Here is a 25994-nt window from a genome sequence, read left to right on the forward strand (position 1 = left end):
TATTCAACCATAAGATCATGGGAGTTCGGCTGCTTCAGCATAAATAAAGATTACTTTACCCTACAGTAAGAGTGTTTTTTCACTGCATCAGTGTATTTCACTGTAGCTGCTCATGCGCCTCATGTACACAAGATCAAATTCTTTCAAATAGCAGTGTTTGTCAGGGCCACATACACACCCTATGCCTCCTTGTGCTCTGTCAAGGCTGCTTCCCCACTCTGAACTTTAGGGTACAAATGTGGGGACCTGCATGAAACTTCTAAGCTTAACTACCAGCTTAGATCTGGTCCGCTGCCACCACTCCCAAAGTGCTAATTCCCTTCCCTGGGTAGCCTTGAGAGACTCTTCACCAATTCCCTGGTGAATACAGATCCAAACCCCTTGGATCTTAAAACAAGGAAAAATCAATCAGGTTCTTAAAAAGAAGGCTTTTAATTAAAGAAAAAGGTAAAAATCATCTCTGTAAAATCAGGATGGGAAATAACTTTACAGGGTAATCAAACTTAAAGAGCCCAGAGGACCTCCCTCTAGCCTTAGGTTCAAAGTTAGCAAACAGAGGTAAACACTCTAGTAAAAGGTACATTTACAAGTTGAGAAAACAAAGATAAAACTAACACGCCTTGCCTGGCTGTTTACTTACAAGTTTGAAATATGAGAGACTTGTTCAGAAAGATTTGGAGAGCCTGGATTGATGTCTGGTCCCTCTTAGTCCTAAGAGCGAACTAACACCAAAACAAAGAGCACAAACAAAAGCCTTCCCCCCACCAAGATTTGAAAGTATCTTGTCCCCTTATTGGTCCTTTGGGTCAGGTGTCAGCCAGGTTACCTGAGCTTCTTAACCCTTTACAGGTAAAATATTTTGGAGTCTCTGGCCAGGAGGGATTTTATAGTATTGTACACAGGAGGGCTGTTACCCTTTCCTTTATAGTTATGACATGCTCCCACACAAGGACATAAAGGGCAGAGCTGCTGCAACCCTCCCTCCGTTTCTTTGCAGTTTGAAGCCCATGGTAGCGGAGGATTCTGAAAAGCAAGGATGGAGGGCAGGTTGTGGGAGCCACACTGACAATAACATCTTAAAGAACCAGTTAGTGTAAGGTACGTAACTTCTCTCCCTGTATGTGTCAGTGTGGCTCCCATTATAAGTGACTGACAAACAGCACTCTCCTTCTGGATAATAGAATGAATAGTATCATCTTCCTCAGTTGTACAGAGATTTTAGTACTACTCTCCTGAATCTAGCATCCGCTCTAGCAACTAAGTCAAGTGCATGTTTGGGGAGCGGGAGGGGGGAAGAAACTGTCAGTGGGTTTGCAGATCTCAGAAATGGAAACATTTCTGAAGCAGGTGAAGGATGTCATTTGAGCCCTGGTGGCATGAGCCTTGATGGTCAGTGGGAGGAGCACACCATCCAATGGGTAACAGGGAGATACAAAGAATATTTAAGTGGATATCAGAATGTAATGAGATGGCCTGGCCCTTGGAATGGCTGTCTACAGACAGAAAAAAAAAGGGAGACAGTCTGAACAGTTTGTTTCTGTCAATGTAGTAAAGGAAGGCTCAGGAAACTTCTAATGTATACAACTTTGCTCCTGAAGAAGAGTGGGTTTCAGGAGGAAGATAGGCAGATTTACTGGTTGATTCAGATGGAATTCCAAGCTGACCATGGGGATGAACTTGGATTGAGGTTTGAGCACCACCATAACCCCATGAAACATTGTGTAGAAGGCCCTGCTGTGAGTACTTGGAGCTCCCTCGTTCTCCTGGCTGATACAATTGCAACTAGGAAGATAGTCTGGAGTAAAATGCACTCTGAAAGGAGCTCAAAGGGTGGTCTTTCGAATCTTGAGAGGACAAAGTTGAGGTCCCAGGAGGAAGTAGGCCATTGAGGAAATCCAGTACCGTCAAGTGAGTGGAGACCAAGCATGACTGTACAGGCAAATGGCAAGCAAAAATGGCTGTGAAGTAGATTTCATCTGCATCAATGAAGCTGAATACAGGTTAAGTGCAACTTTATTAAACCTTGTGCACTGCTCTGTCCATGTGGCTGAGTTGCTTCCAGTCTAAATCTGTGCTCCCTGTTCCCATGGTGTCCCCTCAGTGACAGCCCCTCCAGGGAACATGGGTCCTCTGACTCCAGGTCCACCTCAACTGGCCAAAGCATAGTAAATGAAGGCAGTAGTAGTAGATCTGCAGTACTGAAACCTGAATAGGGTCCAGGCCCCATAGAGCAGCCCAAATAAAGAACTTCTTCCAATTTGATGAATAAGTTCTTCTGGTGGACATCTTTCTGCTCTGTATCAGGATATCCTGGACTTATCTAGAGCATTCCGTCTATGGCACTTAACCAGACAACATCCAGACTATCAGATGCAGATTCTAGATGAAGTATCTGACTACAGTGCTGCCTCTGCCAGTATGGAGCTACACAAACAATTTTGTCTGTCTCAGTTTTGGAAATCACCCTGAGGACAAAGGAGAGTCAGTAGAAAGGCATAAAGGAAGCTTGGATTCCACTGCAGAAGGAAGGAGTTAGGCAATGATCCCAGGCTCATGATCCCTCTGAAACAGAAATTCTGACAATTGGCATCATCCTGGGTGGCAAATATGTCTACCAAAGGAACCCACCCAGCTACAGAATACTGGGTGTATGATGGATCTCCACAGGAAGAACTTGCGATTGGCCATGGACTACCTGCTCAGGAAGTCTGCCCGGTTGTTGCCAATTCCCAGGAGATGGGACATTGGGGTTATCCCAAGTCAATGGCATTACATCCATAACTTGATAGTCTCCTGACAGAGAAGAAATGAGTATGAACCTCCTGGCTTGTTGATGTAGTGCATCACAGAGTTGTTGGCCATCAGGTTCAGCACTGTGGAATTTTGAAGACCAGATAGTAAGTCCATGCAGGACATTGATATGAAGCTGAAAAGTCTTCCAGGGACCAGGTCCCTCACATCTGTAGATGGTCCAGGTTGTCTCCCTCACTTGCTCTTGATGCACTAGTAATTAAAGTTCTTGTTAGGAGGTGGGGGGTAGACCTGCACACCTCCATGTCCATTTTTGGGTTCCTTCTACCATCTCTGTTATGCAATGCCATGAGGTGGAACCACAACATTCTTTTTTATTTGGGTGTTTTGCTGGGAAAGAGAGTCAGAGTGACCACAGGGGAAGTCTGGCAAGCAGTGCAACATACATGCATGCTAACATAGGGCATAGCAGCCCCAGACACGTTCATACTGTCATTGTTGACTTGTTTTTTATTGCAAGTAATAGCAGTTGCATTGAGAGGAATCTATCATTGGGAAGGTATGCTCCCGCAGACCTGGAATTGATCTAGGCTTCTATGAACACTATCACCTGTGATGGAATAGACTTATTTGCCGTTCACCAGGAGACTCAGCTGAGAGAATAGGGAGAGAGCGTAGTTCAGGCTCACAGCCATCCCCTCCTGAGATATGCCTGTGATCAGCCAATTGTTGAGATAATCACAGACATGGCTACCCCTCCTTCTGAAATGAGCCACTACTATTGCTAGGCACTTAATGAAGATTTTTGATGCCATGGAAAGTCTAAATGGCAGTATCTTGTTTTGGTAATGATTGAGTCCCACTGTCAATCTTAGGTACTTCTTGTGGGCTGGATGGATGGCTATGTAGAAGTATGCATCCTGCAAGTCAAGAGGAGACCAAATATTACCATCCTGAAACTCAGGCATCATATGTATTTGTTCAGTCTAAGGTCTAGTATAGGATTAAGACCCCTTTCTTCTGATATTTTTTCTTCTTCATGAAGGAGAAGAAACCCTCTTCCCCAGTACTCTGTAGGTACTTTATGGCTCCTAGATAAAGCAGTAAGACCACTTGTTGTAATATTTTCTCATGAGAGGGATCCTGAAGGACAAGGCAGGAAATTTGGTAAGAATAATGCCTGGAAATGGACAGGATAGCCTCTAGTGCCAATTTGTCAGCTGTGAAGGCTGCCTAGGCGTGGTGAAGAAGGGGCAAGGTGGTTCCCAAAGATAGGTGAAAGCTCCAGATTGACTCTCAACACTCCCATCAAATCTGCTGCTTCTGAGAGCGAGTCAGGTTAGCCGAGGAGATGGAAAACAGTCACCCCCTGGAGTACCTGGGCTCTCTGTTGGTGCTCTGATTGACAACCACAGAAATAGAACTGTCTCCTCTGCTGGGGCTTATACTTTTAAGGTTCCCTATAGGGGGCCAGCACGTAAATCCCAAAGGACAATAGCATTGCCTTGAAAGGGAGTGGAGTACTTAGTCTGTTTTCTGGTTGAAGAGCTCCATCCCCTCAAAGGGCAGGTCTTCTAAAGTGGCCTGCACCTGACAGTATGCCAGACACCTGGAGCCATGAGGCCCATCTCATAGTGACTGCCCAGCTATCAACCCTATAGCCATATCAGTTGTGTCCATGGACACCCATAGCTACATTCTGATGACCATCTGGTCCCACTTAATGATTTCCTTTAACTCATCCCTGTTTCTCTTGGATTTTGGATGAGAAGGGAGTGAACTTCACCCAAGAGAGAAAACAGTACTTTGGCAAATAGGGGCTAGTCATTTATCAAACAGAGTTAGAGTGAGACTGATCAACATGTCTTGCGTCCAGAGAGGTCCAATTTTTTTGGATCTGTATCCTTTGGTATGCCTTTTATGGACTCGGATTTTTCTTGTACTTCCAGAACAACTAGAGACTCTGGGTTTGGATGTGCATAAAAGTGTTCAAAGCCTTTGAGGGGTACCCAATATCTCTCTTCCATTCTCTTCAAAGTGGGAGGAAGAGTTGCCAGGGTTTGTCACAGTCCTCTGACCAGTTCCAGGATCCCTTCATTAACAGGGAGAACAATTTTGACTGGCATCGTGACACTCAAAATACCAAAGTTTGAGATGCTTCTTTAGTATAAATGAAGACTCAACATCCACAACGTGGGTCAAGAAGTCCTGAAAATCTTTAAAGTCAATCACTGGCACTGGCGCTGGTGTCAGTGCCTATTCTGGCAATGATGAAGACTCTGTGAGTGGAGACAGGGATTGTTGTGATCCCTCTGTCACGTCTTGCTCTTGGGGACCATGTCCAATTCTAGTGTGGGAGGCCTGACTAATGATGCAACCAGAGAATGGGATTTCCCCCTCTTTCTGTAAACATGGGGGGCGGGGAAGGAATCTATTCCTGAACGCATGAGAGGACAGTCTCCAGTAAAGGCAATATGGCCAAGGTATCATGTCATATGGGTACTGGCCTGACTAGGGCTAGCCCAGTGCCACTCATCTGGGGCAGTGCTCTTAATAAGGACTCCCACATGTCGTCCTTAGGGTCACACTCTAAAGGCAGAGGAGAAAAATCTCTGGTCAACACCAGCAAGAATGAATACACCAACAATGGCATGAAGAGCATATCTTCTCTTTGTACAGCAGTGCCATAGGTAGATAGGGCACTGGGGCTCATAGTCTCTTTCCATTGGAGGGAATAACTCTGGAGATTATTCAGATCCCTCCAGAGTATTTCTCAGATCTTTGCTGGATTCCATCAAAGATAGAAAGGTCAGCATCAGAGATCTCATTCCCTCTGCCATTCCTGATCTGGTTGAGGACTCATATGCTCTGTCCTTTGAGGAATCATGTTTTCTTTCCTCCTTATGGGACTTCCCTTAACATTTGCATCTATGTTTGAGCTCCACTCAGCTCCATGAATGAGCCTCATCTTTATGTATAGGCACAGGTGCTGGATTTCCTGCCTGGGGTAGGCACCAAGGCTGTCCATTTTTGGTGCTGAGGTTTTCAGTGCCAAGGACCTGGCCAGTGTTGAAGGGGTCGGCATCAAAGTCACCAGTGCTGGCTCTGCTGGTGCTTTCTTCAGATTCTTTCTAGTGCTCGATCTCTATGTACAATATATGATCGAGGAAGTCCTGGCAGATACTGGTTTATCTGGCCTTGCTCTGGTAGTGACCATCTCCTGTGGTTCCAAAATGATGCATATGGACTGCTCCAATAGATGTAACTTGAGCGGAGTGAAAAGGACTTGTACGTAAAGCACCTGTCCAGGCTGTAGATAGCCTAGTCTAGGCAAAAGAGGCATCGATTGTCCATGCTTGATAGGGATCAGTCTCACAGGATGGGCAAGGTTTAAACCTTGACAGTATGGAATCCACTAGGAGGCATAGCAGCTGACTCCCAGCACCTTGTCCAACTGTGTAGGCATAGTCTCCAGGAACTTTTCTCCCCTCTATTTTTTTGCAGGGAGAAGGGACATTCAAATGAAGGGAGTGTAAAGATGAAGGTTTCCTCATAAATTTAATGAAAACAAACATTTTTTAAAGTATCTAAGAAGCGTTGCACACTCACTAGGTTCCATCTTGCTGCCATAAGCAGAAAGAGGGAAGTGAGGTAGGATCACAGCTGCTGCATAAGCCCTTGTGAAGAAGCACGAGAAGGCACAGGGGGCATGTATGGCCCCAACAGACACTGCTATTCAAAATAATCTGATCTTGCATGCATGAGGTGCATGCCCATTTACAGTGGGGTCCACAATGACAAGTATTTAAAGAACATGATATACTAAATCCATTTCCAGTTCCATTCAAAATGACTCAACATCAGATTCAAAATTAGTTTGAATTTGTTTAAAAAAAAAAAAAAAAGCACACAACTGGGTGCTTTAAAGGTTGGAGACCTTTAAACAAAGTTCGCATCTACTTATCAACTACACCTCTACCCCGATATAACGCGACCCAACATAACACGAATTCGGATATAACGCGGTAAAGCAGTGCTCCGGGGGAGGAGCGGGGGGGAGGGCTGCGCACTCCAGTGGATCAAAGCAAGTTCGATATAACGTGGTTTCATCTATAACACAGTAAGATTTTTTTGGCTCCCGAGGACAGCGTTATATCGAGGTAGAGGTGTATGTGTAATTAAACAGTATCCCTGACAGTGATATACCTTATGAGAAAGGACCTCTATATTTGTGCCTTTTTGACACTTATTGTAAGCAGAATACGCTCCAAAACTCTTCTTTCACTACCTCTTAGAGGGAATTTTCACTGCTCTGATATGGTCTGCATGAAATTCCCAGAGAGCCTAAATCACAAAGCTTGTAGTAAAACAAAATGTATGAAGAATAAAGAAAAATTGAGTTAAAGCAGAAGAAAATGCATGCATAACATATTTAGAACTAAACTGTGCAGAAGTTAATCCAGATCAGTATGCGTACCACACTCATTCAGGATTCTAGTCATTACTTTGGATAGACAGTTTTGATTCCTGTTGCTCCCATATCCTTTTTACAACTTGGGTGTACATGCACACAATTGTTTCCTTGCTCACCCTTGCATCTGATGTTCAAGTAGGCATCCACCCCATTCCGCAAGCTCTTTGCTCTAGTTTAAGAGAGAGGCTTTTCAGGTTATTTGTCCTGACTGGATGTGTTAGCCTGAATCCAATTTGTTCTCAGCCTTACATCTGAGTTTAAAGATGCAGCACTCGCATTTTTATAATTGTTTCATTACTTCTGATCTACTCCAAATATGTATTCTTGAAAGATTAATGCTGATTTGACACATACCAGGAAAATGGACATTTGTCTCTTCTGTGCAGCATGCTTTAGGTCAGTGAAGGCTTCTCTTCCAAGTCCTCTATCAGGAATATTTAGAACATGAGCCAGGGCCAGATCATTCTTAGAATTCACCAACAGGCTTAAATATGCATAAACAAACTTCTTCACGATCAATAGCAACTGCATAAGAAAGTATCAAGTTAGCTCATGTCTCAAAAAAAATTAAAATAAACTATTTAAAAATGAATTAGGTATATGCAGAAATCATCGTTCTGAAAGATTAAGAATATCAGTCATGCTGAATTACAAGACATTGACTTCTATACATATGGAGACTGGGAAATGATGACTGTAAGCCAGTATGGACTGAACATGTGGCATTTTAATGTGTTGAAAGTTTTTGTACATAATGCTATATTATCCACCTGAGATTTAGAGCATTCTCATTTCCCTTTTTCTTCAACACTTTGATAAGCATCAGTTTCTATCTGACATTATCTAGGGCTTCCTCCATAAACATCCTAACAACAAAGACACTTCTTTCATAACCTAGGGCCCCACTGAAGTCAAAGGAAGTTTTGCCAATGGTTCATGATTTGATTTCTAGTGCATTCACTTTTCAACAAGGTACTAGAACTTGAAGTGATAAACTGTGACCCCCAAAAAACATTTATATTACAGCTGCACTCTAGTGTGCTAGGCCCCATGCAAAGATAAGAAGGCAGTCCCTGACATTGAAGAATTTACAGTCTAAGCAAGAACAGACACACTAAAAAGGAAAATAAAATAGATCGGTGAAGAAGGTAAACAAGATCATATGGTTATACTTAGGAAGTTCTGCATATCTGAGTGTTTTTTTAATGGGGCACCTGGGATGGAGATGTAGGAAGAAGAATCATAAGAAAGGGAGGAGACACTAAGAACAAGAGGGAAAAAAGTAGAGGAAAACTGAAGTTTAGAAAAGGAAAAAAAAGGAAAGGTAAGAAGTGTATTTGTCACGGAGACCAAGGAAGACTTGTGCTGGTAGCAGCGGGGCAGAGTAAGGAGAAAACAAGAGTCCAAGTTTCAAAAATTCAACAAGTCTGATGTCAGATAGCTGAGAAGGTAGTTCTGGGGAAGGAAGCAGACTTGTCCCCAAATGCCATGCTGGAGCTCGCTCTTATGGTGAGAGTATGAATACTGGAGGGGGCAAGAGACTCCTACTAGCTGGTCAGTCTCCCCGTTGTGGGGGTCAAGAGGAGAGGGACAGGGAGGCATAGGTACCCAGCATTTCCAGGAAGCCCATGCTGGTTTGACTGAGGACAACCAAACGCCACCTGATGCCCCTGCCCACTTTGATTTGCTGGAGCTGGCATCACTACTGTTGATGAGAGAGTTTCTCTAATGTGTAAGTGGGGTAAAGGAATGGAAGTTAAATAAAATCTGAGGTGCAAATCCTAGTGGAGCCATTACCTCACTGTGCATTTGTGAGCAAGTCACTAGATCACTATTCAAGGCAACATCTGAGTATAAAAGGAGGAGAAAAGAGAAGTTATGGCCCACAACTGCTGCCTTGACTATGCATAAGAAAAGTTAACTTTTTCTTGCACTTTAATGGGGACCTAACCTTACACCCCCAACTAAGGGCTCCTACAGAAGCCTGGTCCTGCTCTTCAGGCTTGCAGAAAAGACCTGTGTCTCTTGATTCAAGGGTGCAGAGGAGAGCAGCATATAGCATGTTTTCTAGCCCTATAAGCAGAGGCATGAACTACCAACAAGCTCAGGTGTGATACTGGAGGTCAAGTATTCCCTACTCTGACAATTTAGACTAGCCATAATTGAGGAAGAGCAAATTGTGTTGCATTTCACCTATTCACTTTTGTATAGGGAGTGAATATTTGTTATAAGTTGTAATGAAAACAAAAAAAGTTTTACCTTCACATTATCCTGGCTGTGTCTCATTGGCGTCGAGGGTATGGAAAGACTAGAACCGTTCTCTTCTGATAAGCCAGAGATAAATTTTAACAGTTGAACCTTCAGTAAAATAAATAGAGTAGGATTAAATATGAAGATGATTGAAACTTGAAAAAATTAGTAATTATTTCAGTACTGTAAATAGCCTTATCCCAACCATGGTCTCCTCCAATCCTTGAAAGAGGAAGCAGCCTGCAAAGGCCTCTCTACCCTTGAAGACACAAAACTGCCAAAGAGGAACCTGTATAAGCAAGTAACTGAGATGCAAGCCTGAAAAACTAGTTTACGGGAAGAGTTTTTATATGACGATGCTGGGCGGCAGCATACTCAGGCTTGTGTTGAAAGTTATGTTTGTCACTGTTTCAGCTGATGCCTCCAAAACAGAAAGTGTGGGACTATTGGAAATGGTTAAACAAAAAAAGGAAGCTGCACACAGGAAGAAAAAAGACAGCTAAAAAACAACCTAGGACACTAGAGGCAGAGTCAAATCCATGCCTAAGGATGCTAGAAGGAAAGGTGGAGGCAGGGGCAAGATGGACAGCTATTGCCCTCAAACCATGAAAAATTTTCCCAGAATCTAGACCAGAGAGGCAAAACCACCCTCTGTTCCTTTCTATTTGGCTACACCTTAAGAATATTGACATAGATCTAAAATTGTGTACGCCATTTTTCATCCTATAGTCAAGCATTTTGCTTATGATATTTAGATCTTTTATATCAAATTCCTTTTCAATTAGACGTGGTTTATGGAAACCCACCAAGTGCTACAGCCAAAATTGAGGCTCACTCACTGAAACTCATTGTACTCTGGGAGGTCGATTCAAAATAAAAGGACAGTTACCTGTTCCGTAACTGGCGTTCTTCGAGATGTGTTGCTCATGTCTATTCCACAGTAGGTGTGCATGCTTGCCACGTGCACCAGTGCCGGAAGTTTTTCCCTTAGCAGTATCCGTACTGGGGGAGCACCACGGCAACCCCTGGAGTGGCGCCTGTATATCGCGCTATAAGGGGAGCCACGGGCTCCCCCCACCCTCGGTTCCTTCTTGCCGGACAACTCCAACAGAGGGGAAGGAGGGCGAGGTGTGGAATAGACATAAGCAACACATCTCGAAGAATGCCAGTTATGGAACAGGTAACTGTCCTTTCTTCAAGTGATTGCTCATGTGTATTCCACAGTAGGTGATTCCAAGCAATATCTGTTGGAGGTGGGTAGGAGTTCACGATAGTTGGGGACGAAGTACCGCCCTGCCGAACCCGGCATCATCCCTAGACTGGGAGACAATCGCATAATGCAAAGTAAATGTGTGAACTGAGGCCCAAGTGGCCGCCCTACAAATGTCCTGGATAGGGACATGGGCTATGTAGGCAGCTGAGGAGGCCTGAGCCCTCGTTGAGTGCGCCCTAATGATCGGTGGCGGGGGGGACCCCTGCCAGATCATAGCACGTGCGTATGCATGAAGTGATCCAGCGGGAAAGCCGTTGGGTGGAGATAGGCTGCCCTTTTACCCACTCGGCCAAGGCAATAAAGAGTTGCCAGGATTTCCAGAACGGCTTGGTCCGATCCAGAAAAAGCCAGCGCCCTACGCACATCGAGGGTGTGGAGGCAGCATTCCTCGTTAGAAGAATGGGGCTTAGGACAAAGCACAGGAAGAAAGATGCTCTGTTCCATATGGAAGGTGGAGACCACCTTCAGGAGGAATGCCGGGTGTGGGCGGAGCTGAACTTTATCCCTGTGGAAGACCACGTAAGGGGGTTCCGAGGTTAAGGCCCTAAGTTCCGAGACACGTCGGGCCGACGTGATCGCTACAAGGAAGGCCACCTTCCGAGAGGCGAGACCAGGAACACGTGGCCAGGGGCTTAAAGGGGGGCCCCCGTGAGAGTCGGGACAAGACCAGGTTGAGGTCCCATTGCAGCATGGGGGTCTAGCATACGGGAATGAACGGTCGAGGCCCTTCAGGAAACGGGAGGTCATCGAGCGGGAGAAGACCGAGTACCCTTGCACCGGCAGGTGGAAGGCCGATATGGCCGCCAGGTGCACCCTGACTGAGGCAGGTGCCAGTCCTTGGGCCCTAAGGGATAAGAGGTAGTCCAGGATAAGCTGGAGAGGTGCGGCGGAGGGGGAGACTCCCCACTCACTCACCCACCTGGTGAACCTGGACCACTTTGCCATGTACGTCCAACGCATGGACGGCTTCCTGCTTTCCAGGAGGACTTGCCTTACCTGCTCCGAACACCTGTTCTCCTCCTCGTTTAGCCACGGAGCAGCCACGCCTGGGAAAGGAGGTCCGGGCGGAGCGGCAGCACCCTCGGGGGGGCCACCAAGAGGCGTACGAGGGGCCCGTACCAGTGTTGACGGGCCCACGCTGGGGCTATGAGAAAGACTCTCGCCTTGTCTGCTTTCACCTTCTGAAGGACCTTGGCGATGAGGGGGAACGGGGGAGAGGCGTAGAGGAGCTGGCCCGACCACCATAGGAGGAACGCATCGGAGATTGCGCCCTTCCCCACCCCTTCCCTCGAGCAGAACTGGGGGCAACGCCGGTTCTGGCAGGTTGTGAACAGGTCAATCTGGGGAACTCCCCACTCTCGGAAGAGCCGGTGAGCGGCCTCTGAATGGAGCGACCACTCGTATTGGGGGGAGAAGACCCTGCTGAGGCAGCCCACTTGTGTATTGCGGATGCCTGGGAGGTGGGCCGCCCTCAGGAAGATATTGTGGGCTATACAGAACTCCCATAGGTTCAGGGCTTCCCGGCAGAGGGCTAGAGAGCGAGTCCCGTCTTGCCTGTTGATGTAGTACATGGCGGCGGTGTTGTTCGTGAGGACCCTGACCACCCTGCCGCAGAAGTGTGTGAGGAAAGCCACACACGTGAACCACACCGCCCTGAGCTCTTTGACATTTATGTGAAGGGACAAGTCCGGAGTCTACCACGTTCCCTGGGTCTGCACGTTCCCTATGTGGGCTCCCCAGCCAAGGTCCGAAGGATCGGACACCAGGTCTATGGATGGGCTGGCATCTCGGAAGGGAACTCCTTGCAGCATATTGCTCGGGCAAGACCACCACTGAAGGGAACCCAGTATCGGGGACGGAACCATGAGCCCCTTGTCTAGGCCGTCCCGAGCTTGGGAGAATTGGGAGGCTAGCCAGATCCGGAGGGGCCTCATTCGGAGTCTGGCATGGCGGACCACGTATGTACACGCCGCCATGTGCACCAGAATTCGAAGGCACGCCCTCGCGATGGTCACCGGGAAAGCCGTGACTGAGGCGATGAGATCCCTTAGGGTCTCGAACCTGTCCAGGGAGAGAGAGGCTGTGGCCCTCGAGGAGTCCAGCAGGGCCCCAATGAACTCTATGCGCCGAACAGGAACTAATGTTGATTTGGTCTCGTTCACCACTAGGCCGAGACCAGCGCATGTCGATAGGAGCAGCTCCATGTGGGTCTTTACCTCAGAGTGGGACTCCCCCTTGAGGAGCCAGTCGTCCAGGTAAGGAAAGATCTGTACCCCCTATTGCCTGAGGTAGGCTGCTACCACAGCCATACATTTCGTAAAAAGCCGTGGATAGACCAAACGGGAGGACTGCAAACTGGTAGTGGTCCATCCCCACCAGAAAGCGGAGGAAGCACCTGTGCCCCTCGAAAATATGGATATGAAAATACATGTCCTGAAGGTCCAGGGCCGCGTACCAGTCCCCCGGGTCCAGGGAGGGGATAATAGAGGCCAGGGACACCATGCGGAACTTGGAACGGACTAGAAACCGGTTTAAGTCCGGCAGGTCGAAGATGGGCCTGAGGCCCCCTTTGGCCTTCGGGATCAGGAAGTATCGGGCGTAGAACCCTTTGCCCTGGAATTCCACAGGTACCCTTTCCACCACCCCCAGGTGGCAGAGATAGGCCCCGGGTCCCCTGTGGCCATCATAGAGGACGGGTGATTTGGTGGGGGTGAGGTGAACTGCAACATGTAGCCCTTGGAAATGGTACTGAGGACCCACTAATCCGATGTTATGTGGGACCACGCCCTGTGGAAGGCAGACAATCAGTTGCAGAACACAAACTTTAATAAACAGGGGGGTCTCCCTGGCAAGAGGCCCGGTGCCCCCCTGCAAATAGTCAAAACCGCCTCTTTCCCTGCCTCTTGCCCTTGGAGGGCCCAGGCTGTGGGTCAGAGCAGGACTGCCGCTGAGACCAGCATTTCTGGTCTCTGGGTCTTTTATATGGGGGCTCATATCTGCTCCTCACAGGTTGAGCCGCCAGAAGCGATTTGGCCTTGTCCTTAGCCAGAGGGACGTAGAGGCCCAAGCTCTGCAAGGTAGTGCGGGAATCTTTCATCTCATGCAACCTGACGTCCATTTGGTCCACAAAGAGTGCCTTCCCATCGAACGGAAGGTCCAGCATCAGGGATTGGGCCTCCGTTGACAGTCCCGACAACAGGAGCCATGACGCCCTGCGCATGGAAATCGCGGAAGCCATTGAGCTGGCCACAGTGTCAGTTGCATCGGACGCCGCTTGCAGGGCCGCTTTAGCAGCCGCCACCCCCTCTTCCACCAGTGCCTTGAAGTCCTTCCTATCCCGATCTGGGAGGAGGGGCTCGAACTTAGGCAGAGACTCCCAAAGGTTAAAGTCATACCTGCTCAGTAAGGCCTGGTGGTTGGCTACCCTAAGCTGGAAACTCGCAGAGGAATAAAGCTTTCTCCCAAAGGAGTCCAGCTGTCTGGCGTCCTTATTTTTGGGGGTGGGCATGGGCTGGCCCTGTCGCTCCCTGTGGTTTACCAATTCCACCACGAGCGAGTTGGGTGCCAGGTGGGAATAGAGGTATTCGTGGTCCTTGGCCGGCACAAAAGTATTTCCTCTCCACCTTCTTGGAGATAGGGGCCAAGGAGGCAGGGGTTTGCCACAGTGTATTTCAATCACTGAGTATCAGTCTATGGATTCTCCGTGTTCAGAAGTACTGTAAATTGTTATAGGCACACAGCAATTCTCCAAAACAGGTCATATTTTTGGAGTTTAATATACTCTCATATTCACATTGATATATCATTACAAAGCTTATTTTATGTATGTTTAGATGAGCTATGATGTGGAGCAGTCAAGTGGTGCCATAAGACTATAGGGGAGGTGAAACAATCGTACCCAAAATTAGAATAATGTTTTTTGTCCAGTTCCAGAAATACTGAAACATGACTATGACTACAGCTTTTTCTGTTTAAGTTAAAATTAACACCTTAATGTGTGTTAATTAACACCTTAATATGGCCAAAACCAGCAAACAAGATGTATATTGGTTTTGCATGGGTAAATATTTTTTTCAGATATGATGAAGCTGTTTAGCAGGTGGTAAAAATGGAAGATAACATATTGCATGTTTCACATCACACATTAATTGCCAAAGTATCTCACAAGTGATAAGTTTTCTATATTTTCAGTTGAAATTTGATGACCAGATCAGTCTCAGACAGAAGGCTGTGCACTAGTAGCAGTAGATTGCATGGCCACTGTTTGTACTACATAGTGGATAGATCTAAATCGACGTGAATTCCTAATGTACTGCTTCGCCATTTGTAAGCTTTTGTACATACAATGTAGCATCTATTCTGATAAAAGTTTTAATTTGTAACTGCCTACGCATGCAGTACTAGCCTTCTTGAAATAGTCTGGAAACTAGCTTTTTAATTCAGTGACATTTATGCAAAGGTCAGTATTAGTATTAGAGATGAAAATACATAGCTTTTGCATATTTGTAATATGAAGCTATGAGAGAAACAACTAATCTAACAAGTAGTGAAAACAAAGACCACAAACAAGTTCGTGACTCTGCACTGAAGAGGCATAAAGAGCATGTTACAGCTCTTACCAACCATTTCATCAACAATATGACAAACCCATTTGACCCTGAATCACATCCAGAGGTGATCATCATCGTATCTACTAGACTGCAGGTAACATCAGGTGCACAACTCTACTGAAAATAGCAGATGTTGGTAAAGAACAAATGAAGAGATTTGGGAGAGATGCACCCAATTCTGATGGAACACATAGCTTCTTCTGTCAAGTTAAGAAATCTGGCATCAAAAACATTTGCTGACATGGCCTCGAAGACCAAATTTAAGTCTGGCAAGGGAGGAACAATCACAGCAGCTATCAGTCCATAAATTGTTTTCCACAGAGCCCTGTCCTTAGTAAGGATGCAGAGATGATGTTTCAATGGCAATTGTTCTTAGTCACAGAATAGAACCTGTGCTTATGTTCCTCTTTCATGCAATGGAATAATGAGAAGAACAAAAAGCTGAATTAGTGCATCAGGTGGAAGCTCAATCTGAAAAAAATCCATGCGCTAAGAGCATGCAACAAAAAAGGACAGTTACCTGTTCCGTAACTGGCGTTCTTCGAGATGTGTTGCTCATGTCTATTCCACACTAGGTGTGTATGCTCGCCATGTGCACCAGTGCCAGAAGTTTTTCCCTTAGCAGTACTCGTAGTGGGGGAGCACCGCTGCGACCCCTGGAGTAGCGCCTCTATATCGCGCTATAAAAGGAGCTGCGCACTCCCCCCACCCTCAGTTCCTTCTTGCCGGACAACTCCGACAGAGGGGAAGGAGGGCGGGGTGTGGAATAGACAGGAGCAACACATCTCGAAGAACGCCAGTTACAGAACAGGTAACTGTCCTTTCTTTTTCAAGTGATTGCTCCTGTGTATTCCACAGTAGGTGACTCCAAGCTAAATCTGATGGAGGTGGGTAGGAGTTTAAAGGTTATCGGGACGGAGTACTGCCCTACCAAACCTGGTGTCATCCCGTGCTTGGGAGACGATCGCATAGTGCGAGGAAAAGGTGTGGACAGAGGACCACGTGGCAGCCCTACATGTGTCCTGGATAGGGACGTGGGCTACATAGGCAGCTGACGAGGCTCTCGTAGAATGCGCCTTTACAATAGGCGGCGGGGGAATCCCTGCCAAGTCATAACACGTGCGTATGCACGAGGTGATCCAGCGGGAAAGGCGGTGGGTGGAGACTGGTTGCCCTCTCATACGCTCGGCCAATGCAACGAACAGCTGCGAGGATTTCCTGAACGGCCCGGTACGGTCCAAGTAAAAGGCAAGTGCCCTACGCACGTCTAGCGTGTGTAGGCGGTGCTCCTCGTTAGAGGAATGGGTCTTAGGACAGAGTACTGGTAAGAAAATGTCCATGTGGAAGGTGGAGACCGCCTTGGGGAGAAACGCAGGGTGTGGGCGAAGCTGGACCTTATCCCTATGAAGACCGTATACGGGGGTTCCGAGGTCAAGGCCCTAAGCGCCGAGACCCAACGGGCTGAGGTGACAGCTAACAAGAATGCTACTTTTCAAGACAGGTGGGACCAGGAACATGTGGCCAAGGGTTCAAAGGGAGGGCCCGTGAGGCGGGATAGCACTAGGTTCAGATCCCATTGCGGGACCGGGGCCCTGGCGTACGGAAATGTACGATCTAGTCCCTTTAAAAAGCGGGAGGTCATCTCATGGGAAAACACCAAGTGACCCTGCACCGGAGGGTGAAAGGCTGAAATGGCCGCTAAATGTACCCTGACGGAGGCTGGAGCTAGACCTTGGGTCCTAAGGGACAGGAGGTAATCTAGAATAAGTTGGAGGGATGCGGATGACGGGGAGGCGCCCCGCTCCCTCGCCCACCTAGAAAACCTAAACCATTTGGCAAGGTAGGTCCGTCGTGTAGACGGCTTTCTGCTCTCCAGCAGAATTCGTCTGACATCCTCCAAACACCTTCCCTCCTCCTCATTTAACCATGGAGCAACCACGCTGTCAAGTGAAGCGCGGCTAGGTTGGAATGGAGAAGGCATCCCCTCTCCTGGGAGAGGAGATCCAGGCAGAGTGGCAGCCTCCACGGGGGGGCTGCTAACAGTTGCGTGAGGGTCCCGTACCAATGCTGGCGGGCCCAATCCTGGGCTAGGAGGATGACCCTCGACCTGTCCGCCTTTACTTTCTGCAGGACCTTGCCTATCAGTGGAAACGGTGGAAAGGCATAGAACAGTTGGTCTGACCACCGTAGGAGGAATGCGTCCGAGATCGCCCCCCTTTCTGCCTCTGCCCTGGAGCAGAACTGGGGGCAGAGACGATTCTGGGCGGTAGCAAAGAGATCTACCTGGGGAGCTCCCCACTCTTGGAAGAGTTGCTGGGCGACCTCCCAGTGGAGTGACCACTCATATTGGTGGGAGAAAACCCTGCTGAGGTGATCAGCTCGCGTATTGCGCGTGCCGGGTAGGTGAAAAGCCCTCAGAGAGAAGTCGTGGGCTATACAAATTCGCATAGGTCCAGGGCTTCCTGGCACAAGGCCGAGGAGCGCGTGCCCCCTTGCCTGTTGATGTAATACATCGCAGTCATATTGTCCGTGAGGACTCTGACCATCTTTTCCCGAAGGTGTAGGCTGAACGCTATGCACGCCAGGCGCACCGCCTGGAGTTCCCTGATGTTTATGTGCAGGGACAATTCCGAGGTCGACTATCTGGCCCTGGGTTTGGAAGCTCCCCACATGGGCTCCCCACCCCAGGTCCGAGGCGTCCGAAACTAGATCTAGTGAGGGAGGGGTCTCTCGGAAGGGGATCCCTTATAACATGTTGCCCGGGAGGGACCACCATTGCAGGTCGGCCACTACGTTGGGAGGTACCGTGACAACCTTGTCCAGGCCGTCCCTGGCCTGGGAATATTGGGAGGCCAGCCAGAATTGGAGGGGCCTCATTCTGAGCCTGGCATGTCGCACCACGGAGATGCAGGCATATTGCGCGTGCCGGGTAGGTGAAAAGCCCTCAGATTCCGAGGTCGACTATCTGGCCCTGAGTTTGGAAGCTCCCCACATGGGCTCCCCACCCCAGGTCCGAGGCGTCCGAAACTAGATCTAGTGAGGGAGGAGTCTCTCGGAAGGGGATCCCTTGTAACATGTTGCCCGGGAGGGACCACCATTGCAACTATCTGGCCCAGGAGTTGAAGGCACACCTTTGCTGTTGTCACGGGGAAGGACGTGACCGAGGCTATGAGACTTTTGAGCGTCTCGAACCTGTCCCTGGGGAAGAGAGGCCGTGGCCACCACCGAGCCCAGCTGCACTCCTATGAAGTGTATGCGCTGAACCGGCACAAACGTGGACTTGTCCTTGTTTACCACTAGGCCTAGACTGTCGCAAGTGGCCAGCAGGAATTTCATCTGGGCCTGCACCTGGAACCGAGACTTGCCTTTGAGCATCCAGTCGTCCAGGTAGGGGAAAATTTGCAGCCTGTTCCTCCTGAGGTAGGCTGCCACTACCACCATGTATTTGGTTAAAAACCCTGGGGGCCGTGGAGAGGCCAAAGAGAAGGACCATATACTGGTAGTGGTCCCGCCCTACCAGGAAGCAGAGAAAGCGCCTGTGACTCTCGAAAATATGGATGTGGAAATAGGCATCCTGGAGGTCCAGGGCTGCGAACCAATCCCCCAGGTCTAGGGATGGAATAATAGAGGCCAGGGAAACCATGCGGAACTTGTAACGAACCATAAACTGGTTGAGGCTCCGCAGGTCGAGGATGGGCCTGAGCCCGCCTTTTGCCTTTGGAATCAGGAAATACCGGGGAGTAGAAACCCCTGCCCTAGAATTCCCGAGGCACCTTCTCCACCGCGCCCAGGGTGAGGAGGCGTGTCACCTCCTGGTCTAGAAGGACGTGCTCCGGGTCCCCGGGGATTTCCGGGGGCGGGACGTGGGGGGGGGGGCAAAGTGAACTGCAACATGTAGCCCCTGGAAATGGTGCTGAGGACCCACTGGTCCGACATTATACAGGACCATTGCACTCGGAAGGCAGATAAACGGTTGCAGAACACAAATTTTATTAACTAGGGGGCTCCCTTGGCAACAGGCACGGTGGCCCCCCGCAAAGAGTCAAAAGCGCCTCTTCCCCTGCCTTTTGCCCTTGGAGGGCCCAGGTCACGGGGCCGAGCGGGACTGGCGCTGGGACCTACGTCTCTGCTTCCTCGCCCTCTTAGGTGGAGGCTCATATCTGCTCCTACTTGGAGGAGCCGAGGTCTGTGGCCTGGGTTTGTCCTTAGCTAGTGGGACATATAGGCCCAGAGTTTGCAGGGTGGTGCGGGAGTCCTTCATCCTGTGTAGACGGGTGTCTGTCTGATCTGCAAACGGGGCCTTCCTGTCGAAAGGCAAGTCCTGCATGAGGGACTGGGACTCCGCGGACAGTCCTGACAGCGAGAGCCACAACGCCCTGTGCATGGCAACAGCAGAAGCCACGGAATGGGCTGCTGTATCTGCCGCATCCAAAGCTGCTTGGAGGGCCACTTTCGCCACTGCCGCGCCTTCGTCGACCAAAGCTCTGAACTCCTTCTCATCCTTTTCCTGAAGAAGACGTTTGAACTTTGGCAGGGACCCCCACAAGTTAAAATCATAGCGGCTCAGGAGGGCTTGATGATTAGCCACCCTGAGCTGGAAGCTTGCCGATGAATAAACCTTCCTGCCGAAGGTATCCAGTCTTCTGGCGTCTTTATCTTTGGGGGTGGGCGCGGGTTGGCCATGTCTTTCTCAGTGGTTTACCGACTCCACCACCAGAGAGTTGGGTACCAGTTGAGAGTACAAATATTCGTGCCCCTTTGCTGGCACAAAGTACTTTCTCTCCGCCTTTTTTGAAATAGGCGCCAAGGACGCCGGGGTTTGCCAAAGCGACGTGGAGATATTGGCCACCCGTTGGTGGAGAGGTAGGGCCACACAGCCCGGTGACAAAGAGGACCAAACGTTGAACAACGTGTCCTACGGCTCCTCCATCTCTTCAGCCTGGAGCTGGAGATTGGAGTTGACCTGCTTAAGGAGCTCCTGGTGAGCCTTAAAATTTTCCTGTAAGGCAGGTGGTGGCACTGCAATGGATTCCTCCGGTGCCGGTGAAGGGACCGGATCTGCCCCCAGGGCATCAGGTGGTACCGGTGGTTCAACCCCCGAGTCCGAGCCCGGGTGCAGTACCGCTGCCTCGGTACCGACTGACTTCTCCCGGTGTCGAGGCGGGGACGTTGAATGCACCTGCAATGCTCCGGCCACCGAATCGGGTCTCGTCGGTGCCGGCAGTTGGGGCCAAGGTGCCCACTGACAGCATTGCCCTTGCCAGGGTGCACCTTGCCAGTGCCCCACTTGGGGACCTAACGGAGCCGCTTGATCGTGCGGGGTGGCGTGGCCCGGGGATGGGCGGCTGGGTGCCGAGGCCGACATCGCTGAAGACTGCACGGTGCCAAACGAGCAACGGGAGCATCCACGGCCGCGTCAGTGCCGGACTCAAGATTTAGATCTCTACGAGGAAGACCTGTACCCATCAGAGGTACTGCTTCCAGATTCAGCCCGGCGACCGTGGCTACAACAGCTAGGTGCCGATGACGGCCGAGGGGTGCTTTGCAAACAACGCCTGTCAGAGCCATCACTCGAGTCTGAGCGTCGGTGCCGATGGTGTCGAGACCTGCTCCTATAAGTCCTGTAGGAAGAGGAGCGTCGACGCCTGTTGCCTCAGTGCCTGCGACCCCTCTTGGTAGCGGAGGATCCTCGGGACTCCCTCTCAGGCGAGTCAGCCAACGGCGTGGGTGTCTGACGCAGACTACGAGATGGCCCCGCAGAATGGGTAGGCACCTCATCCTCGGAGCGGGGTCTATGCCGAACCGGGGAGGGTCGATGAGCTCCCAGCGGCGGCTTCCCTCTGGACGAGGGCTCATCTCAGGCAGCGCACTCAGCACTGGAAGGGCAAGCACTGCGTGCGCTGCCGCCAGAATCGACAGTATCCTCTCCGCAGGGGAGGCACGCGCGGATGGGACCGGACTACTCTGCTCAGCACGAGTCGGAGGTCTGGGTCCCAAGGGGGATCGTGGGCTGCCCAACTCAGGTGCGGCCTCACCCCTGTCCTTTTCTCGGCGCCGCTGAGTCTTCCCTTGCTTCTTAGCGGGGGAGCAGTGCCGACTAGTTGATGGGGCGTCGCTGCGCACCAACGACACGCCTGGCACCAGATCGGGTCGGTGGTCCGGTGCCAATGCTGACTCCATTAGTAAGGCCCGGAGACAGATATCTCGTTCGCATTTCATTGTTGGTTTAAACGACCTGCAGATTTTACAACGCTCACTTACGTGAGTCTCGCCCAGACAGCGAATACACTGAGTGTGTGGATTGCTTCTGGGCATAGAACTGCGACAGGAGTCGCACGGTTGAAGCCTGGGGCACGGGGCATGCCCCGAGCCAGGCAACTAACTAGAAATTCGGACTACTAAGAAGAGTTGTACTACTAAGGTTTGCAGTGCTGCAGCAGAGCTGAAGCACTAAGTTCCAACTACCTTCACTGGCGGCAAGAAGGAACTGAGGGTGGGGGGAGTGCGCAGCTCCCCTTATAGCGTGATATAGAGGCACTACTCCAGGGGTCACAGCGGTGCTCCCCCACTACGGGTACTGCTAAGGGAAAAACTTCCGGCACCGGTACACGTGGCGAGCACGCACACCTACTGTGGAATACACAGGAGCAATCACTTGAAGAACCACAGTGTACATCAGATATACCATGGCTGTCATACAAACAATGTCTGGAGACGAATTCCACACATACAGTGAACTGGCTGCTGAACACTTGAGGCAGGTCCTAAAGGGATCTGACAAAGCTAATTCTTTGGCAGATGTGACAACAATAACTCCTTGAAAACTGCAGAAAGACAGCGCTGGACGGCATCTAAGGTGGGATGCAAGAAATACCCGGTGATTGGTGGATGCCCTGTGCCTCCATGGAAAAAATTTCTAAATGTGGCATCCAAGAAGCAGTCACTTGTAAAATTCCTTGGTGAATGCATGGTTCAAGATGCACCTGAAAGTGTAGGAGCACACCCAACACAAACGCTCCTTCTTACTGCAGGCTTTTCCAGTGGTGAAGTAGCAAAGTCCATCACCGGTAGAGATGTTGAAGAAGCTCAACACTCATACAGTACTCAAGAGGAAGCAGACACAAAAATGCTTCTGCGTACTATATGTGCCAACATGGCTTCTGGATCTCTTAATGCCAAAGGAACCATAGAATTAGGTAACCTGGTATAGATGTTTTAGACCTTGCTGTTCATTACCTTCCAAAAAATGGAACACAAATAGATAAAATGTGGATTGAAGCAGGCACCATTACCAGCACAACTGAGGTGTCACTTCATACCTGCATGTGCAATTTGTAATGCACTCTCTTGACTTCTGCAACATACTTCCTGCTGTACACGCATTAAAAGGGTGTGACTGTCATCCCTATTTGGTATTGGAAGCGAAAAAAATCGGTGTTTAATGTTATCAAAACAAAGAGATCTTACTGCTTCAGAGATCTTGCCAAATTGGAAGAGAGTGATAGACACGGCACAACTTCTGTAGCAAGAAGTTGGTAGCAGTGCTGTACAACCAGACCAAGAAAAAAACAAACAAAACAAAAGATCCACAGACACCTGATTTACTTACGACTCAATCTAGCTATCAAAAAGGACAAGCCACAGGCCAAACTCCATCATCATGTGAGGACAGTTTTGAAGAGCATATCAAAAGAGCATCTTGGCAAACAAAGATTTAGATGTCTTAGCACACAGGTAAACCAGAAATTGGATCACCACTGCAACATAGATGGAAAAATGTGGATGACGAACAACTTTCTGTATTCAAGAGTGCAAAGGCATCTGAGTGTCTTCAAGATCTTATTTGTGCCTCTACCAGTAGGGGTCGCTGCACAGTGAACTGTGTGTTGCCTACAGACAATATTCCCTGCACAGAAGTGTACATGCCAAGGCAGCGAAGACTGTGGTAACCCACTGTGATGCTTTCTTGGTGTGTCCACAACTGTAAATCACCCTGTTACTCCTCTGCCACAGCATAAAAGGAATTTGTTGGTGCTAAACTGTGTGACAGCTCCCTATCACCCCAGTCTGTTACCAGAACTCTTGTCAGCCCTTACTTGCCTTGCAGGTAACACTTCCTGAACACTGCCTTGCAGTTCCTGAACCCCCTGGAAGAGCATTCCTCTGCAGTATCCAGCCCTGTTACTGTACACTCACAAATCTATTGTTTACAAAGAAACAATACACATCAGCCTGTGGTCTCAGCTGAGAATGCACACCTCACTTTAAAACAGCACTAAGATGAATTTATAATAAAACAAGAATAAGTTTATTAATAAAGAACAGAGATTTAGGGGATACTATCAGAGATCATAGAAACAGATTATGGTTACAAATAAAAGTATAATCACACTTTCTAGGGACTAAAAGTCAACTCAACAGGCTACAATCCTTGTCTAATGCAGTTTTCTCATCTACAGCCACTTCTTAGCATCATGCAACCCACATGACTGGGGATCCACTGTTCATGAATGCAAAGAGCATTGACCTCTTTGTTCCCCGAGTGATGGATAAGTAAAATGTCTTTTTGCTTCTCCTCATATCCTCAAAGTTTATTGATTGTGTCATCAGAGTCAGGATGAACCCCTGGAGTTCAGATTCCAGTGTCTTCCCATACTGATTTCACATCCTCATGTTAATTTGTTCCTCCCGTGTATCGAGGATGCAAATGAACCGCCTATTCTCTCTTCCATCACCATGCTCAATTTTTATTGGAGATAGGAAGATAACTATCCTCCCTCTTTTATGGAAGAAAACCTGTTTCTCCCTTTGTCTCGTTGCAGACTTTAAAGCATAACAGTAAAAGTGTCTAATTCCTTATACGGTATTAATGCATACATTTCATAATAATATTAATGACTAATATGTCACCAGCTTTCACTTGATATCTTACACAACATTCTTTATAGATAAATATTGTGACAAATGTGTTAGGTGTAATGAGTTTGTCAGGCTTGACAGGAGTAGCTGTTATGTGACATTGAATCCTTTAGCAATGGGCATTGAGGGGCTCTTAGGGTCACACCCATCCACTCTCAGAGATAATGGTGACTAAGATGATAATGATGTTGACTAGAAGTCACCAGAGCTATTACATTTAAATGATACTTGTATCAATTACTAGATTTTGCAATACCCTTTAGATTGTTGTTGTGATGCTTTGAGGTCACAAAGAAATCCAATTTTATGTCTTGAAATAATACAGAGTCATTAAATTAACAGGAACAAAAGCAAATATTTAAAAGTGGTCTTTTTAATGTGTCTATGGCGTCATTGTTTATCCCGTTTCTATGATAACAGCACCACTTGACAATTCCACATCATATCTCATCTTAAAGTAGACATAATAAGCTTTCAAATTGTATATGATGTGCATGTTTGTAGAGAGGGTACATTAAATCAACCAAATTGGTGGTGTCTGCCACTCACCTATTACATTTCAGTCAGGTGAGTTTTCTGCCCCCCAAAGACTACCTGACCCTTAGAAGGACTGTGGTTTCCATGAGACAGGAGGGTAGGGAGAAATGTTTAAATCACAAAAGTTTACTCTTTAAAAACAATTTAGCAATTACAAAACTAAACTTTCTTCCCCACAGAAAAACTAAGCAACAGGTATGAACAATTCATGGCTTCTGAATAGATCTTAATATTATTGCATTTCTGAACTGGAGTTAACCATATTGCTACACAATTTCAAACATAAAGAGACATACTTACAGGGGACATCTCTTCAATTTCAGATTCAGGTGTTAATGTATGACACTTCTGGCAGATATCAATTAGATCTAACATATTACTCCTCTTTAAGAAAGAGTCATAAGCTTTTTTGATATCAGCATAATTTTCAGGTGCTTCCATATTCTCACATGTCAATCCCAGTTTATCATGTAGCAAGTATTTCCAGGTTTCCACCACGTCACTAAAAGATACTGTGAAATCTCCATGAAGCTAATATAAAAACGGGAAAAGTAAAAGAAAAGCATTATGCTCTGCTGGTAGTGTAAATATCAAAAACTTTAATAAAACAACATTCATATATCTTTTAATACACTCTGTACACTGAAGTATTTTAATGCTGATTCATTTATATTAAACCCAAGGAAAAAATGTTACTTGTAACTAGAGTTCTTGAACTGTATTGACTATGCAGTTCAACAGTCTTAGAATATGCAACCTATTAGTCTCTAATTCTTAAGATAACAATGGTTCCTTCTGGTTTTAAAATCTATGGATCTTTAAGGACCTATGCACATGCAAAACTGTATTTATGAGCAGATGTGGATTAAGGTTTCCTGCGGCCCTGGGTCAGAGCAAGTGGGGGGGCCCCTCCAAACCCCTTTATGCCTGCGGTCCCACCCCATTCTGCCCCTTCCTCCATGGCCCCACCCCTATTCCACCCACATTCCCAACCACCCACTCCAGCCCCACAATCCATTTGCTTCTTTCTGCCCACCCCCACTGTGGGCCCAAGACTAAAGAAGCTTTGCTCCCCTGCCACAGCCCCAGGGCCACAGTGAGAAGTGAACTCCCCCAGTCCTGAGGCAGCAGCAGGGAGCGAGAACTCCTCCAATCCCGGGGCCACAGTGGAAGTCCCAGT

The 25994-nt window shown here is 48.2% G+C and overlaps 1 protein-coding gene across 1 annotated transcript in view; it reads right to left on the bottom strand.

Moving 5' to 3' along the window:
- PARPBP (PARP1 binding protein) overlaps positions 1 to 25336 on the bottom strand; it is a 99554-nt gene extending 74218 nt beyond the window's left edge. The window contains exons 1-3 of the mRNA XM_026657574.2: positions 25115 to 25336; positions 9485 to 9583; positions 7580 to 7750 (exon numbers count right to left, since the gene is read on the bottom strand). Of these exons, the coding sequence (XP_026513359.1) occupies positions 7580 to 7750; positions 9485 to 9583; positions 25115 to 25255 (411 nt within the window). The 5' untranslated portion in view covers positions 25256 to 25336. The remainder of the gene's footprint in view (positions 1 to 7579; positions 7751 to 9484; positions 9584 to 25114) is intronic.
- Between the last annotated feature and the right edge of the window lie 658 nt (positions 25337 to 25994).

Source organism: Terrapene carolina, unplaced genomic scaffold, assembly GCF_002925995.2.
Source record: "Terrapene carolina triunguis isolate 2854851 unplaced genomic scaffold, T_m_triunguis-2.0 Scaffold247, whole genome shotgun sequence".
In the NCBI taxonomy this organism is placed as follows: Eukaryota; Metazoa; Chordata; order Testudines; family Emydidae; genus Terrapene; species Terrapene triunguis.